The sequence below is a fragment of the Hypomesus nipponensis genome, chromosome 16 (assembly GCF_054491055.1).
Source record: "Hypomesus nipponensis isolate SF chromosome 16, ASM5449105v1, whole genome shotgun sequence".
Taxonomy (NCBI): domain Eukaryota; kingdom Metazoa; phylum Chordata; class Actinopteri; order Osmeriformes; family Osmeridae; genus Hypomesus; species Hypomesus nipponensis.
The window spans coordinates 5,940,391-5,957,451 of record NC_140376.1 but is presented as its reverse complement, the minus strand read 5'-3'; the positions used below and the strand labels follow the sequence as shown (position 1 = coordinate 5,957,451).

The following is a 17,061-nucleotide window of genomic DNA, read 5'->3' as shown; positions in this document are numbered from 1 at the left end:
AGCTGTGTCACTCTCTGTGGATCTTTGGATCAACAGCTGATGGAGATGTGGTCCGTTCTTGCCAGGCCGGGCAGTGAATTTGTCTGGTTGGAAGCCTTGGCCGTAGATGACAAGGGAGACATTGGTCAGAGGGTAGCTCAGAATGAGCTCCGGTTTCTCCGCGTGTCTGTGTTTGTACCAGCTGAAAGTGCTCTTGTTGAAGGAGATGGGCAAGGGACAGTCAAGAATGGCATTTTCCCCCATTCTCACTGATAGCTTGCTGCTGGACCCTCCTCTCCATAGGCCTGCAACAGACAACATCTACTGAATTGTCGGTGCGATGACATTAAATATTTGTCCAACAAACGGCACTTCTAGCTATCATTCAATTAAAATAACAGAAGATACTTTTGGAATTAGGCTTCCATTCATTCATTTCATTTGTTTATTTGGAAATTAATAATACATAATTTTATTCGTACTGACTGGAAATAAATTATGAACACAGTACAGCACTGATACAATATATGCTTCCATACAATGAAACATGTTTGGAGGAAAACACTTACCAAACAATACAATTGACAAAAAGAGTATTCCTTTCATGTCTTCTGTGTTTTCTGTTTCTGTTCCTGTGTGTGTGGTTTTGTTTCTGAACGAGAAGTAGGCAGGTGTCAAACTAACTGAGGCTCCGAGCCTCTTGTTATTGTATTCATAATCCATAGCCAATCTCTGTCTGTGGTGGGACCAGGAAATATTTGCAATTTTTTTAGTTTTTTTAACCCCTCCCTATTGTTATAGTTTATGAAAAAGAGATGCCCTGTGTCATTGTAAATAAGAAAAAAAAAAGATTTAGTCCCTTCACTGGAGACTATTCACTACACAGAAAGACTTCAGAGAGATTCGATAAACACACTCAACATGTACTTTGAATATTTCCTTTATGACCAAAAAGAGTACTCAAGCATATAACAGTAGGTGACTGTGTCATTGACAAGAATCCCTTTAAAATGATGTGGCATTTAGGCCAGTTCTCCTTGGGTGAAAAGCAAACAAGGCGCCTTTCAATGATATAGTTGTTTTCTATTCAATCTCTGCTTTTCTAAAGCATGTTTCCTGTCGCATTAGTGGTTGTTTATGGAAAACAGAGAGAAAGCATGTAATTACAATACCTGCTGCTAGATGGAGCAACACTAAATCTATCTATACTTTTTATTACTTTTTATTTATACTAAATCTATCTACACTTTCCGTTTCAGTTGTAGTGTAGCTGAAGGAAGGCAACTGCATCATGACAGGCCCCTCCCTTTCTTTAAGTTTGTTTCCTGCTACTTTCCTTTCACCACCTGGGAGTAGTGTTACCTAGGGTCATTGTGACCCCACCGTCGTGTTGCGACAATTTTACCTAATATAAAAATAAAGTAAAGCATTTTCTTTTAAACGTCGAGCTGTCTCTCACCCCCCACAGCGCGAGAGTTAAAAGAAAATGCATTTTATTTGGTTTTGTATTGGGTAAAGTTGTCGCAACACGACAATGGGTCGTTGCAAACCTTTGGGTCATTGTGCCCCGAAAGCAGGGTTAAGTAGTAGGTTCAACATTGTGTGATAGTTCTGGGCAGCATATGCAAACGTTTGCACCAAAAAGATAAGAGGACACACCTATCACAGTTCACAGTGTCTCTATCCAAGGTCAAATCTGTTGTTGTGACTTTCTGTGTTTTCAGAAGCGTCACGACATTACTATCCTATACTATACTATTATTTCACGACATTACTATCCCCTCGTTGTCAAAACGTGTCAATGATTTCAACTGGTTTCATTTTGATTGAATTAAGTTTTAAACCTCAAAATCGCAACTCAGACACTGAAATCCCCCCATGTTTTGATGATTTGCCAGAGAATGCAGTTGCAGAATTCGGTTGTGACACTGGGTGAGTTGTTGACTTCGCTAAAGAAAACACCTCAATCCATCAGTGCAAACTGGGGTTTTACATTCCTCTTTAAATCACATAGACTGAGAAACCTGGAGATATTTAAGCACTTGATATTTTCAAAAGTGTTTTTTACGTCAATTAAAAAATACTTTGAATACACCGCTGTCGGACTGTAGATCTGATTACGTTATCAAAATGAATCGGAAACGAGAGCTTTCCGCTGCTGTGTGGCTGGCTACTGTTCAAGTTAGCTTTGTGTGGACCATGCCATGCCATCTCTCGGGCCTTGGCATCAGGTCAGGAAACACTGAGACGTTGCTACAGCACTTGTGCAAGTGTTTAAACTAAGAGATGGCTGAGGAATCAGACAAGCTGCGGGAACTCGTCCTCCCCCTGCAAGAGCTGGCGTTCGAGGCCAGCTCGCAGTATGTTGAGCTGGGAGGCCTGCCAGGATGCTCTCTGAGACCCAGAAGTGGAAACAGAAACTACAAGCAGGCTTTTAGGGGAACTCCAACCCCTTGACACAGCATCCTAAGAATTCTGCTGCTTTAACTTTCATTTTCCAAGAAAAGGTGTGTGTGTGTGTGTTTATGTGTGAGAACAACTTCTATCTTCATAAAGTTCTTCGTAATTTCCTCTAGCCCCCCCCCCCTGCCCCAGGGCACGAAGGAGAGGATAGTAAGGGTGTGGTGGGGAGGGTGGAAGGGAGGGAGTTTTTGTAGAGAGAGTAACAGGTTTGCTGTCCTCACTCAACCACTGGCAGGGCCACACCCCTTTCCTGCCCCAAACCAGTGGAGACCGTTGGGGGAAGTTCATTTCTAACAGCAACTAACAGAGCACACACTCTGTAAACCTTGGCCTCCCAAAGACAGGCACACTCTTTACTAAAAGGATTAAGAAACTCAGAAAGAAAGAGACTAAATCAACTGGCTTTAAACCAAGGATTAATTTTTATTATTATTTACAATCACTGTCATCATCATCACCTCCATCAACTCCACGGTGTACCTACCTACCACTACCGTCGCCATGGCAAACTCCAAGTCGTCTCAGACTACCCGCAATATCGTCATTGCCTTTCTGGCCCTCTGGTCGGTCATCTCCCTCATCATCATCGTGGTGTGGGCCACCACACCGGATATGAAGAACATCAAGGAGTGCCAGACCAGACTGCAGAAGGTGACTGCGGAGTTGGAGGGGGCAAAGGTGGTGTTTGAAAAGAACAAGGTAGCACTGGAGGAGATGGTGGAAGCGAGCAGAGCAAATCTGACCAGGCAGCGCCAGGAGATTGACCGTCTCCTGGAACGTCTGGGAAATACCAACACGTCCCTGGATGATTGTCGTTTGGAGAACGTGAGTGTTCGCCTTGATTTTCTGCCACCCCTCCTTCTTCCCTCCTTTCTCCCTTACTCCCGTAGTCTTGAGGTCTGAACTGACTCACTCTCTCCTTCCTGTGGCCACAGTCATCCCTCTCTTCCTGCTTGTACTTGCCTCCCTCCTTCTCACAGAGATCTAAATCCCAAAGACTTTTACTATTCACCTCATAGTTTTATATTTCTCTAAGGAAGAAAAACCCAAGAAGAGTGTTAGTCAACTAAACAAGCCATGACCAATACACAAGCAGATTTATCAACTGATTTGTTTTTGTTTTGATTGATGGTGGAATTAAGAGTAAAGGCCAGTGATGTAAAAGCCACATTTCACCTTTACATAACACGCACAGGCACAACGGATAGAATGAATTGAGTGCAGTCGGTTATGCAAATACCTTGGAAATTGCAATCAAATTCAAAGCAGTCGTTCCTCTCATGGAGTGGGTGGGAGGTCAAGCTTGAGTCTTCCTGGAGACAGACGATAAGGCCCATTGCAGCACATGCACTCTGTTCTCGTTACAAAGGTTATTGTCTTACATGTCCACAACAATTCTGTCAGTAAAATCTATCTTCTTATGTGGTACTATATCTTGTTATATACAGGTAAGTGTTCTTCTGTATAAAAATCCATCCCTGGGTCAAAGGAATGTTTTCTAACGCAGTTCCTACAGCCATGTCTCGGGCAGACAGATCTGCTTTCAGTCACAATGACAAATATGTGATAGCAGACATAGGCATGATATTGCCAGTGTCCCATCAGCCACTTGATTGTGTTCGCTCAATGATGACATTGTCTTTTTCAGGTCAACTTGAACTTGAACATCACAGTCTTGGAGAACGAAATTGAGAAGCATAAAGAAATGGAGGCGAACCTCACTGATGTAATCACGCTACACAAAGGTAGGAAAATTGTTGTCACAGTGGTTGGGTATGGGATTTTTGCCTCTGGTACTGGCTACCATGAAAGGAGCACTCTCTCTGCCATGATATTCTTAGCTACATTTTCCCCTGTAACCATGGAGACCGCTGAGTCAAAGTAAATAAACAAACATTATTGGTTAGTTATTGCACCTCAGAAAAGTCAAGTAAAATGAAAATACATTTTTTGAAAAGAAGAGTAATTAGGAATTATGTAAAATATTCAATCTTGGTTGGTCAGTGAAAAGTTACTTTAGTTTACCATTTTAAGCTTGATGAAAAAGTGGGGGTTAGAGGAGTATGGAGTGTGTGTGTTGGTTTGTGCTATAGTTTTATCAGAATTACAATTAGTATCTTATAATATGTCATAATTAATGCAACATATGTGCAAGAGTGACTACATGTGCAGTCTAGTACAGGGACATTGCGAAGAGATTTCCTGACTTGGAATAAGCCAAGGAAGTGATGAATTCCCAAACAAAAAACGATAAACGGAAATTACATTGTGTTGAAGGTGGCTGCATTTGATAAAAATCAAGCACAAATGTGCTTGTACAAACACATACTTGATTTGAAAAAATGTAGTTGCCTGGGCTGGGAAAGTCCTACGACAACAGGATAGCCAGCATATTTCTTATGGAAAAAACAGGCTAATATGTGAGTGAAACCCCTCTGCTGCCAGCCAGTTCCCAAAATAGTTTGTAGTGACGTCATTGAGTCCTGCTCACAACATACTCTGATAAGTAGTCACAGGGCCAGATATTGCCTTATAAGTGAATGCCATAATCCAAAAATTCTATGTTACCCTATTTTAGATCACTGACTATCTTCTCATGGATTGCCTGAACTGTCTTTTGAACATCAGAACAATTACAGACCGACCACCCCCCAAAAAACACTGACACTGTAAATGTTTTTCACAGACAGTGGTTCATCTAACTTTAACTAACCCTTTAAGTAATTTCACAGATAAAAAGCATCGTAAAGAAAGTTGTAAAGATAGTGCTGTAAGGGCACAAAAACCCCCCACAAATGAGCATGACTGCAAAAACAACAGTTAAACAATTGAACAATTAAAGGTCACAAAAGCATATCACAATGTATATTAATCTGGTCTTGATGCAATTTCAGACAACATTGAGAACCTGCAGGAGAACCTGACCCAGGCGTCCCACCAGATGATGTCATGCCAGGCACTGAACTCCGCTGCGGAGAGCCAAAAGCTGGCTGCAGAGAGCCAGACCAAGGCCTGTGAATCCAGCAAACTGTACATACAGAAGCAGCTGTGAGTATCATCATAGATTACAAGAGCAGATGGGTGACTGGTGTGCATCAGATAAACAAACCTGACTAGTTTACACGACAGGAGTGTTGATCCTGTATCTTTTCTTTGTCACGGTTGCGGTCCACAGGCTGAAGTGTAGAAAGGAGGCCAATGGAGAACACTCTGAGTATGTAGAAGATGGTTGTGCCACACCGAGGACGAGCATTCTTGCCCTAGCGGTGGTTCTTTGCACTTGTCTGCATTTGATAACATGTGAGTATGTTGTTTAGCACACAGAGCCAATCTTGGATGTTCAGCCCTCCTCTTGCTCAGTCTTTAGACACAAATCTTTTCTAAATCTTTAAATATGTGTGAGACTGTACCATACTTTGTAAAAGAAACACATAATGACAGACTTTTATTTAATAACTGTATTTTCGATGTTTTTAGGAACGCTGTTCAAGTCATGTAAAAGTGGAACACTGTCCTTCAGGATACCATGAAGTCCAGATGTGGACTTGAAGAACACAATTTCATGGACAATATCACTGCTGTAAAAAATACTGTTGGTAAACAGATGATTGGATCTGTAGGCTATGTGATGCTATACTTTCCTCTTTACAAACATCAAGCTAAGGATGCCAAAATGGGCTGTTCACGGACTTATCTTTTGAGTTGTGCTAGTTAGCCATCACCTTTTTGCTTGATAAGCCTATCATTTCACAAATGATGTACCCGCAACAAAGTTTTTTTTGTGCTTTATATATTTTTGTTTTAATTTTTTACGTGAAACACTTCAAACATTTTCTAGCTAGCAATATTCTTGTATTTATTTGTATCTGTTTGGAATGAACTTATGAATAAGTATGGCTGCCCACTTTGACCATCAGTTACAGCAAATCTAACACATTACCATAGTGTCACAATGCCAAGTTGGTTTCAAACAGAAGAATAAAGTGTGTCCAACTCTATGTCTGTCTATGAGGCTCAGACTTTCATTTTGTCCAACTGGCTATGGACTAAAGTACATTTTACATGAATTAGATAAGGTTTACTCTGACCACTGAGAAAGACCACACGACTAGGCTGGCTGCATTAAAAACGTCCAACTGTTCTCATATTATATCTCTTACTATATCAATTACATGGGTAAAGAACAGTGAAAAGGGTGGAGTGTGGAAACTGCAAAGGGTCTGAAAATCAGCATGAAATTAGAGCAGAGTTTACAGTGCAGACACCATTTCCCCTGTCCTCGCGTTACCTTTGCCTATGGTTTCACATTGTAATCGCCGAGATCTCGTTGATGTGTAATGCGCACGCGCACACACAAAGCACTTGGCGGGTGACTGAAGTTGTAAACCACAGGTAGGTTTGCATCATATCAAAGTTAAGACTGTTATGACTTAAGTTACTTGTGAACAAATACCAACATCATGCTGGCCTTGTGGAATTAAATAGGTTACCACATTTTTTACCACATATTTTTATGAAGTCGCTAACGCAACCGAAGCCGCGACCTAGATACTAGTAGGCTACGAGGTTTTTGGTTTGTTGTCAAAACACCTATTATCTTCTTACAGTATCATTACAGAAGTGTCTGTAAATTAATTGTTTCTTTAATGTCGAAAAATTATTTATTTGGTGACGTGAAAGAGTAGCTTGATAGTAATGGTGGATGGAGAATGAATTTGGGATTGTAGGTATTTATGTTAGATACCTTGAACAAGATGTGGATACAGTAAGCTTTTTGCAGTATGTTTTGCCTGTTGAACAGTACTGCTGCTGGCGCAGGTACAGAAGATACATTCTAACCTTAACCCTTAGGTCAGAAACTGGGGTAGCGAGCTGGCTTGTAGGCTAAGTGAATTGTGGAGTCCGACAAGGCTGAAACGTTAACATCTCATCCTCTGGCAGGTTAAACAGCCTCACTGTTGACGAGTTAATTCATGCCATTCGATGGAGTCGTCAAAATATATACTATTCAATTGGAAAGGCAAACAATGGCCTGCCAAGGTAATATGCAAGCACTACCTTACGCTGTGGTTTTCAAGTTATCACTTCACTCATTTCATTTACTTATCTAACATGTATGTTCAGGTTTTGAGGAGAGATAAACTCAAATCAAAGCATATGAATGATGTTGAAGTTGAACTTCTCGGTGAAGGTCCCAGGTATGTGATTAATCTAAAACCTAACAAATTGTATCAACAATATGGTATATTTAGAATGAACATTTGAAAAAACTAAGGCATGTAATTTAATTGCAGAGTGTGGGTGCATGAGAAGAAAACGCTACCGATGACTCTGGAACGTGTAGAGCGCATTTCTGCCCGTTTGAGTGAGTTTTGATTGCACTAATACGCGATCATTTCCTACCCATTCCACCCATTTAGCGGGCACGAAGACAGATTAAAACTTAAATCAGCGATTAAAGCAGTGATATTTAAAAACATCTTTTGGGGTTTAAAACGGGTTGTGATTACTATGTTTGTACATTTGTTCCATACTGTAAACTAATAGTAACACACTCACACAGTATGCTTACATTCATATTTGGGCTTTGTATGTTGTGTTGGAGTCTTTCATTCAAGTACTTAAGCGAACAAATCTAGTTCAAGGCTAGTGTTTTCCGCTCATCATAGACTTATCTTGTCACACAGGCAGACAGCCGTTTGAAGTGGATCTGTGTACGTAATGTGGTTGATTTCCTATTTAGATATATGGACACTGTCCAAGTCTTCCTCCTTGTATCATCAACACACCATCTGTAGAGTTTGTTTCCTTGTTTCGGGCTGGTCATTGTGACCTGTTTTGTTTCTCTTCAACAGAGTTTTTACAAATACTGAATGATATTTTAGGCAAGCTATGCCATCATACACTTGTAAAAGCAGTTAAGTTGCATGTTACTTGGACTTGGGTGGAATCTGTAATGCAATAGCCTGCTAAGTATGCCAACTGCCATAGTTGGTGGTACTGGGACTATGGCAGACTCTCTGATACGGAGAAAGAAAAAATAAGAAAAGTAAATGACCTAATTCATCAAGTGCCACATAGTTACTTACTGCAATAATGGATGCTGTTGGATACAATCCAGATCCACTCTCAACATTGCAGAACCAGATAAGAGCAGACACTTATGAAACAGTGTTCTACACTAAACCAAAATAACACAATAGGTATTGTCTTTGACGACCTTTCTACATGTGGTCATGTGAATAATTCTTTGCCACAATAATGGTTTGTGAAGGACACCACAAAAGAAAACAAACACACCTTTGTTTCACAGTTAAATCGACTTCCAGACCAACGGACACAATGAGAGAGTTGAAACACCGCAAGGCGTTGCGGTTGGGATTTGAAATGTGTCAAGAGATCCCAACCTCTTCCCTGCCAGAATACCCAAGCACGGCAGAAGTTCGACGTGACCGATGGACTGTACCATACTTTGATGGAGCGAAAGGTATTGGCCGGACGAATGTGAAGACAACGGATGCAAACGCAGACGAGCATGACAAGCAAGGCCCACCCCAACAAGCGACAAGGGATACCAACCCAAACCAGAAACCTTCAAGCTCCAAGGTGGTTAGGAAGTGTCGATCTGCTTTAAGAAGGCCGACCTCACAAACTCCAAGTACCAGCTTGTTGCAGTGTTCGAAGGAAGAAACCAGTCTCATCCACCCCAGTGCTCCACAGCGAACCAGACATAGCAACTCATCTCCTGAGAGCTTCGTAGGCCATTGCAGCCCCATCTCAAGGGCTTGCTCGAGGCAAGGCCCGACATTTAGCCTGGCTGATCCTCAGGTAGTACATTGAAAGCCCAACAACGAGTTGCTGCTGATTGATAAATGTTTTTTTGGAGCTAAAATCACACATCCTTATTTGTCTTTCATTTGACTGTTTTTAATTGCACCTCTTTTGCGTTTCCACCATAGGAATCAAAGCCTGAAGCCATACCATGCAGCAAGGGAAATAAAGGTAAGTAATGGGACAATTGTTCGTTAGAGGGTTTACTACCATGTAGTAAAACCGTGCTGTCAATTTAGTAAAATCGCCTGTGCTGTTGTTTGGTGTCATTGCACAGGTGTGGTCACGTCATTGTTCGACACTTCCAGTGAGCTGACCGTCACCCCGCCACTATCCCTCCCTCTGAAAGAGCTGCAAGGGCAGACGGTCCCAGCCAACAGCCAAGACCACAGCGAGGAGAAAGAGGAAGATCTCCCCAGGTTCTGCATGCAAATGGAGGAACGTGAGTATATAAATTAAGGTTATGTAAGGTACTTTTACAATTTGTTAAGTTGTAAGAGAGTGTGTGTTTGTCTGTCTGTGTGTCTGACTCATTCCCATAGAGGCTCTCACGAAGGGTGTGTGTGTCTGGTGTACAGTGAGAGGATTCCCCTACTGGCCAGCCATGGTATTTTCCCTTCCATGTAACTTTTGGTTGTACTCATTTGAAGCAACCATTCCGAAACGATTATAGAGCAACAGTGAATGTGATTGTCTTTCTGCATTTTTTTTTTTTCCATTGGTAGGTCAACTGTCTTTACCGCAAGGAAAAGAAAGCAGGTGTTGTGTTCATTGATGAATTCATTTTCCAAAAGAGAAGGACTCTAAATGGGTAAAGGTTGACATTTGCGAATTTCTTTTTGTGTTGCTGCATAGCTATATGGGCAAAAGGGTAATATGAAAAATGTATCATATATATTTTTTGAGTAACCATAACCATGTTTATGGCATAAAAAAAATAATGTTCAAGAATATGAAATGGGGTAAATAAATATCCTAGTTTAACAATGAAAGGTCTTTGAAAGAACATGTACAGTTAAAGTAACTATAGTGACCGGTTGTTGATGCTTAGAAAATATATGATATCTAATTCCCTGTGTCTTCTTAGAATCAAGGTCGCCTTAAGAAACCTAAAACCTTTTGATGGTGCGGAAACTGCTGAGTTCGTGGTAAGAGATTTACCTAAAACATGATGTTATTTTACCTCTCAAAATATGCATGGCTTTTGACAATTCCTTAAGCAGAACTGCAAATCACCAATAGCTTAAGATTCACTAAATTAGAAAAGGCACAAAATACACATTGTGTTTACCTTGGGTGATTCAAAGGCATATGAAAGTGGGAGACGGCTATGCAAATGTTGTGGTTGCCTGTCTTACAGGACAAAGCCAGGGACAGGTATGGTGCTGCCATTGACAACTGTCTTGAACTTATTCGGGACTATAAGATACGCATTGGTAAGAAAACAGCCTCAGCCCTCACTTGGTAGTCCTCCTTGGTCTGTCTCTGCAATGTGGTAGTTGTTTCTGGTTCAAATGACATCAAAATGCTTTATACTTAAAGTATCTTAGTATTTCATATTGTAGCAAAAAGAGATTCTGAAACACTCTAAACTCCCATGCGTAAGTAAGACCTATTTTGGGTGACACCTTGTTGTCATCTGCACTAATCTACTAAATTGTATTGCTCATTGGGTGACATTCATATCTGGGTTATCCTTCATAGGTTGTGGTTCGTTTTCTGGTTCCCTAGTAGAGTATATTACAGATGACATCAGTAAGTTCAAAAGACCTGTTCTTCCATGACATATTTAATTTAATTTATTCATACCACTTCATAGTCTTAGAGTGAAGTTCTTGTATGAAAGTAATTTTCATTCTACTCTGTCCAAGAGGCATTCCATTGAGGAGGCTTTATCTGGGCTCGCCCAACAAGAACATTTTGAAGGACCACAAGTCACCAGTTGACCATCAGAACATTAGCAGCCCCTCTACCCAGGACGTACAATCCCCTGACCAGGAAGTACAATCCCCTGATCAGGAAGTACACTCCCCTGACCAGGAAGTACACTCCCCTGACCAGGAAGTACACTCCCTTGACCAGGAAGTACACTCCCCTGACCAGGAAGTACACTCCCCTGACCAGGAACTAAACAGTTGTAAGGTGGCTCACAACTGCAATAATGAGAAAATGGTGCACTTCATTGTCAGAGAGCGGGGTTTGGAGGGGCACCTACAGGTGAGTGAGATATCAAAATCAGTGTTTCAAGAGTTGAGAAACCAGTCTACAAAAAGACAAAGATGTAGATAACCTATGCCGTTCATGATTCTTAAAAAAAAATAGTTTTATCCCCATCTTTTCAACAGGGCGTCATCAATGGCAGTGTGTTATCTAAGTGGCTTCAGGCCTACAAACGACGCTGTCGCAAAGTTGTGAAAACCTATATTGAGGATGACGAGCAACTGGACCAGGTCTTCTACTACCTGAAGGATGTTCTGGAGAAAACATCTCCTTGTTTATCAGAGTTGGAGAAGATCCACTTCATTTTGGATGTTCTCTTACCAGAGGTGACTGGATGCTGTTAAGTGTTATTGTTGTGAGGGAGATGGCAGTTTAATTGTGTGTTAGTCGCTAGGGGTTCATCATATTTTTACATGAGAAATGAAAATGCTTATTTGTCTATGAAAATCTTATTTTCAGGCTGTCATCCATGGAATCTCTGTGGTTGAAGGTATATCTGTCAAAAAGGCAGAAGATAAGTACATGCAGTGGCCTTTTGTCAGTGAAAGGTAAGTGGCATTTAGAGACCGTCAGTATCTGAAACATTCTCTGTGCCGTTGTTAAATTTGGTTTAAATTTACTGGGAACAATTTTTTTTATCTCTTCAGAGAACGGAAGGAGTTTGACTTCATGATTGCCAAGCAGATAAAGAAATGGCACAACAAAGATGACGTATAGCCATAACATTAACTTGTGACCTGTATTGGCTGCATTTCTTAGGCAGGAAACTTATTTTGTTCTATTTTAAATGTATTTTGACAGGGAAACTTTTGTTATTTATGATAAGGGTTGAGATATTTATTGTTCTGCAGGTGTCTTAATACATCTTTGACTTGCGTTTGTAAACACACGTTGAAAATAAAGTTACATTTTCCCAAAATACATTGTATTGATTGTTAAATGCAACACTACATTTTTTTTTTTGAAGGTTTGAAAATCTGAATGTGATGCAGTTGGCACATAAAGGCGTTTACCATGTCTTTCTGAACTACATTATCCACAATCCCTCGTCGGGAAATGACGTAAAGAACGGGGTTTCATTGCCAGCGTGCAGCACAATCTCGCTTCCGAAAGCAAGATGTCAGCGCCTATGGAAATAATTGTAACTGCCGACTCGGCCGGGCAACTTTGGAATTGTGCAGTATTTGAGCTCCATTCCGGTACGAATCTACTGACATATCGTGGTGGTAATAGCTCTTCAAGGTCCCTTACTGTTCTGAACGGAGAATATATTCTTGGAGCCCAACTCGGGAAAAACTTCATCAACGTGTGGGAAATCCAAAGAAAGGTAGCGTGTTGTTAGCTCACTACGTGTTTTAGTCAGCGTGTGCTCCATATGTTGCCTAGCAGTTGATGCTCAGTTATGCTGCAACGTGACAATCCCTTATCTGAACACTAGCTAAGATAATTGTCAAGGTAGCTAAACTGCTGCATGGTTTATCTACCGGCTATCTAGATGGCTAGTTAGCTGTGCTTTATTCAATAATTGACTGTCAACCTTTTTTGTTTACTACAGAATCAGTTCTATAGAAACTATCCCGCTTCATCATGATTTGTTTTTAAATACATTTGTCTTTATATTTTTCTCAGGATCAGTTACAACAGAAAATTGTGTGTCCTGGAATTGTAACCTGCCTGACTGCGTCTCCAAATGGATTGTACCTCGTTGCTGGGATTGCTGAAGCTATTTACTTGTGGGAGGTAAGAAGCACGTAGTGATTCACTGCGTCCATTTATAGTCTATCTCTGAAGTGATGCCCTAACCTATTGCATAGAACCAAGACTGGCAGACCATAAGAACTTTTCAGACTGTACATTTGTCAGTGTGCCTTTAAAACCAATACGACCATTTACAAGTGCCTCATGATTGTTTACCCGTTTCAGGTGTCCACTGGGAATTTGCTGGCCATCCTGAGCCGTCACTATCAAGACTTAACCTGTCTGCGGTTCACCGATGACAGTAGCCATTTTATCTCAGGGGGCAAAGACAACCTGGCACTGGTGTGGAGTCTGGCCAGGTACAGTCTTCTATCCCTCTCTCACCCTCCACATAGAAGTCAAACATTTTTGACTGCGTCAGTCTGTTACAGTATGTTTGGTCTCGACACTGTGGATAATCTAATCTGAATGGTTTGTGAGGTGATATACTATTGTACAGTTTATCAGATCTGAGAAGTTTAAGTTCAAGTATTTTATTGTCAGATGCACAGAACAACACAGGGTCAGACTGGGCACTGAAATTCTTCGGACAAGAGTTATGTTATGCCAGGTTGCTTTGTGTTGAGTGCACACCGCATATGGTTTTCAGTGATCTGTCATTTAACAGCCATCAGAAGCCTGATAACGAACCATTAGTTTGGATTAGGTGTGTGAAACGTCTAAAACATGTAGGGCAAGTGATCCCAAGGACCAGGATTGAGAAAGACTTGCACAAGAGTTGGATGAAATTAAATTGTGATGAGAATTGTTTTGCTTTCATTTCACGCCACTAGGTTGCAGTGTCAGACTTCTATTGCAAGTTCAGGCAACCACAGACGGGAGACCGGGAGACTGGTTTCAGCTTAAGGATGCCTTTTTTCCTCTGGGCACTATTCCCTTTACTGTGTGGTTACTAGGGGTGGGAATCTTATGGTACCTCATGATTTGATTCAAATTGATTCTTGGGGTCACGATTCAATATCAAATTAAATGAATCAAATTTTGATTCAATATATGCTTACATTTGATTCATGTTTAGTGTTTAGTGAAAAAAATTCTCCCATCTATCTTTTACATACCCAGTGTCTTTGATAGCAAATTATCCAGTAGAGACTAAATCATTAGGCATTAAAGGGTGTTATGTGTTATTTTTTATTATTTGAGCACACCTGAATTGCACACCTGTATTTTCAGAATCATAACATCCTTGTAACTGATTTCTCTATCTCAGTTTTCAGTGGCTTGAGGCCTTTTTATTTATTTTTATTTTTTTACTTCAAATTCATGATTTGTATGGTTTAGTGGCACAACTTGGAGCCTTGCAATGAATGCCTTCTTTTCTACTGTGCTACTGTAGTTTCAAACAGCTTTATTCCACGACTAAGCCGATTTCCCCCTTTTGAAATAAGCTATTCTACATTGCAGTAGAGTACTGAACGCTGTTTGAAATCTTTCTATATAATTAACTCTTAAAATTCCTTCACAAGTGCAAAATAATGTGATTGTCAGGGCTTCATTGATATGAGGTCTGCTCTGTTACGGTACTTATGCATAAGAATACCCCCTCTGGACAGCCTACATCCTGTTCATGTACTGAAAGTGAACTGGAGATCCCTTAACTGCGTCAGTCGGTCCTTCACCTGGTCACCTGAAACTCTTTGTTATGGCATGGACCTGAATGTTAAACAAGTCCTTTATGATTTTATGATGTCCTTTGATGAGAGAGGTTGGTCCAGATCTCCAAAAAGGACATTGTCCTTGAGTAATAATACATGGAAAAGAATACTGGGAAGTACATGAAGCCGTGCTGAATAATGCAGCGTGTTTCGAATTCTACACGTCGAATGGGTGGGAGGCGATGTGGAGACGTCTTTATGGTGGGCCGCCGCGATCTTCTCTTGGGTAGGCCTCGTTCAGCAGTCTCTGCTTGCTGACCGTGTTTGCACATGGAGGCTGTTCACTGTGGTAACACGCAAACACATTTTCTTTTCTTAGCATTGTTGGACCGCCTTTGTTCTTTTGGGTAACGCTGCCTTTTTATTTTTTATTTCAAGAAATCAATGAAAGACTGGATTGAGACAGCTAAGCACGTTGAATTAAAAAGTCCAAAACAAAGGCCTCGATGAGTCACTTTTGGAAAGCAAAAAAAGTTTGAATAGGGAAGGTTCAATAGGGAATAGGGTTCAATTGGGAAGTCCAAAAAGTTGTTTCACTGGCTATGACCTTCCATTCCTCAAGGGACACAGCGGAGCGCAACGTAGCATGAAAAGTAAAGTGCTACAGGTGCCGCGAGAAGAATGTTTAAACAGCCACCAGCCTGCTTTGGGTAATGCACCTTTCACCTGTGAAGGATGGCCTGCCTTGGTCCACGCATCAATATTAAGTGGGCTCTATTGACCACTTCCTAGGGTGAATGAATGAGCGTGGCTCGAGTCCTCTTCAGTAGCTGTATGCTGAGCAAAATTATGAGAAAACAGGCAAATTGGCTCCAAAAAAACGACGGAAACCAGGAACTGGAAGTCTGTGAGGAGAAATACAAGTTTCTCCCTCAAAGCCACAGCCTTTCCCATCCTCCCATTCCCCCCCCCCGCCGACCCCCTGACCCCCCCCACCCCCACTCTGTGTCTCTGCACATGCCAGGACTGCGGGCCATGCGCTGGCGCGGGTCCCTGTGCATCAGTGCTGTATGTCGCAGATGTTTCCACAGACAGGTTGCCCCTGAGATCCTGCCAGGGCTCCGGCGTTCCCCGCCACCACGCTGACAGAATGGGGCCTGGGTCCCCTCTTCTCATCAACGCAAGCCCCCCCCCCCCCACTCTTCTCCTTCTGTCCCTTGGATTCTTCTACCTGGTACAGCTGCTCCCCCCCCCCCCCCCCCATCTCCTCTCTCTGTCTCTCTCTCTGTCTCTGTCTATTTCTCTGTCTTTCCTTTTCTCCCCCTACCTCCTGTTCCTGGCAGGTTGTGGGCTGGTACAAGCCAGAACCAGTGAAGGCCCTGAGCTGGACTGTGTGTGCTCTGGAGGCTTTAATTGCATTTTTCAGCCCAAATGCTCTCACTGCCACAATCCAGGAACACATCAGCGTATTGAAACTCCTGTATGCCTGTGGAACCGAGAGCAAATAAACAGCAGAGAATGTCAGAATCTAACCGAACGACGCAATCGTTTCGGTGTGTGCACAATACAGTTGCATTACTAATGCCAGTGCCTAGCAATGCGACTGCTAATAACCCTTCCGTAACTGTAAGTCCTCTCGTCTTGTGTTGCCAGCGTGGTGCAGCTGGACCAGTCCCACACCCCTGAGCCCCGCCACGTCCTCACCCGTCACACCCTGCCCATCACGGACATCCACTGCGGCCTCATGGGACCTCAGGCTCGCGTTGCCACGGCTTCCCTGGATCAGACCGTCAAGGTGAGCGTTCTAGTTTGAAACATTGAATAGTTACATCTCCAAAAAGCGGTTTGGAGTCCTCTTTATTGATCGGTTGGCATGACCGTGGATGCTGTTTTTTTTTTTGTCTGGGATGTGGAATAGTATCGTATATATGTCGTATATATGGGCTGATGAAAATGGATGAGCATTTTAATAACATCACTGTTGTAGACAGACATCTGCCAGATCTTTGTGTTAACAAACTGTCCAGACATATCCTCGGCCTGTCAGAACTGTATTATAAGAATATTCTCCATTTTAATTGAAAGTCTCTCATGTACGGTACTCTAGAAATCAACCTTAGTCATAAAAACTACAAGTATATTTTTTACAAACTATCTTATCGCAGCAGGTGTGTCAGCTTATGACAGAAATTGCCAGGAAACACAAAAAAGAATA

The 17,061-nt window shown here is 41.8% G+C and overlaps 3 protein-coding genes across 5 annotated transcripts in view; all 3 read left to right on the top strand.

The window, feature by feature from the left end:
- Positions 1-2,721: 2,721 nt before the first annotated feature.
- On the top strand, positions 2,722-6,448 carry LOC146254539 (uncharacterized). Its single transcript, XM_084675505.1, has 5 exons — positions 2,722-3,267; positions 4,091-4,187; positions 5,337-5,490; positions 5,618-5,742; positions 5,920-6,448. Coding segments are annotated over exons 1-5 (702 nt in total). The 5' UTR covers positions 2,722-2,943; the 3' UTR covers positions 5,922-6,448.
- Positions 6,449-6,780: 332 nt separating this feature from the next.
- On the top strand, positions 6,781-12,412 carry LOC146254538 (PWWP domain-containing DNA repair factor 3B-like). Of its 2 annotated transcripts, none has more exons than XM_084675783.1 (16): positions 6,781-6,834; positions 7,384-7,482; positions 7,567-7,640; positions 7,737-7,807; positions 8,756-9,270; positions 9,402-9,444; positions 9,551-9,715; positions 9,816-9,880; positions 9,999-10,084; positions 10,361-10,421; positions 10,634-10,709; positions 10,978-11,028; positions 11,147-11,490; positions 11,619-11,819; positions 11,953-12,041; positions 12,141-12,412. In XM_084675783.1, the coding sequence occupies exons 2-16, from the start codon at positions 7,426-7,428 to the stop codon at positions 12,208-12,210; spliced, it is 1,968 nt and encodes a 655-aa protein (XP_084531909.1). In that variant the 5' UTR covers positions 6,781-6,834; positions 7,384-7,425; the 3' UTR covers positions 12,211-12,412. The 2 variants fall into 2 exon arrangements, with proteins under 2 accessions (XP_084531909.1, XP_084531910.1); XM_084675784.1 differs by lacking the exon at positions 6,781-6,834 and adding an exon at positions 6,852-6,927.
- A 160-nt stretch (positions 12,413-12,572) lies between these two features.
- Positions 12,573-17,061, top strand: part of wdr18 (WD repeat domain 18) — a 30,444-nt gene continuing 25,955 nt past the window's right edge. For both annotated transcript variants that reach the window (XR_014731458.1, XM_084675785.1), the window contains exons 1-4: positions 12,573-12,820; positions 13,123-13,233; positions 13,417-13,550; positions 16,500-16,641. Coding sequence is in view for 1 of the 2 variants with exons in the window: in XM_084675785.1 (XP_084531911.1) it covers positions 12,611-12,820; positions 13,123-13,233; positions 13,417-13,550; positions 16,500-16,641 (597 nt within the window). In the remaining variant the exon portion in view is untranslated. The remainder of the gene's footprint in view (positions 12,821-13,122; positions 13,234-13,416; positions 13,551-16,499; positions 16,642-17,061) is intronic.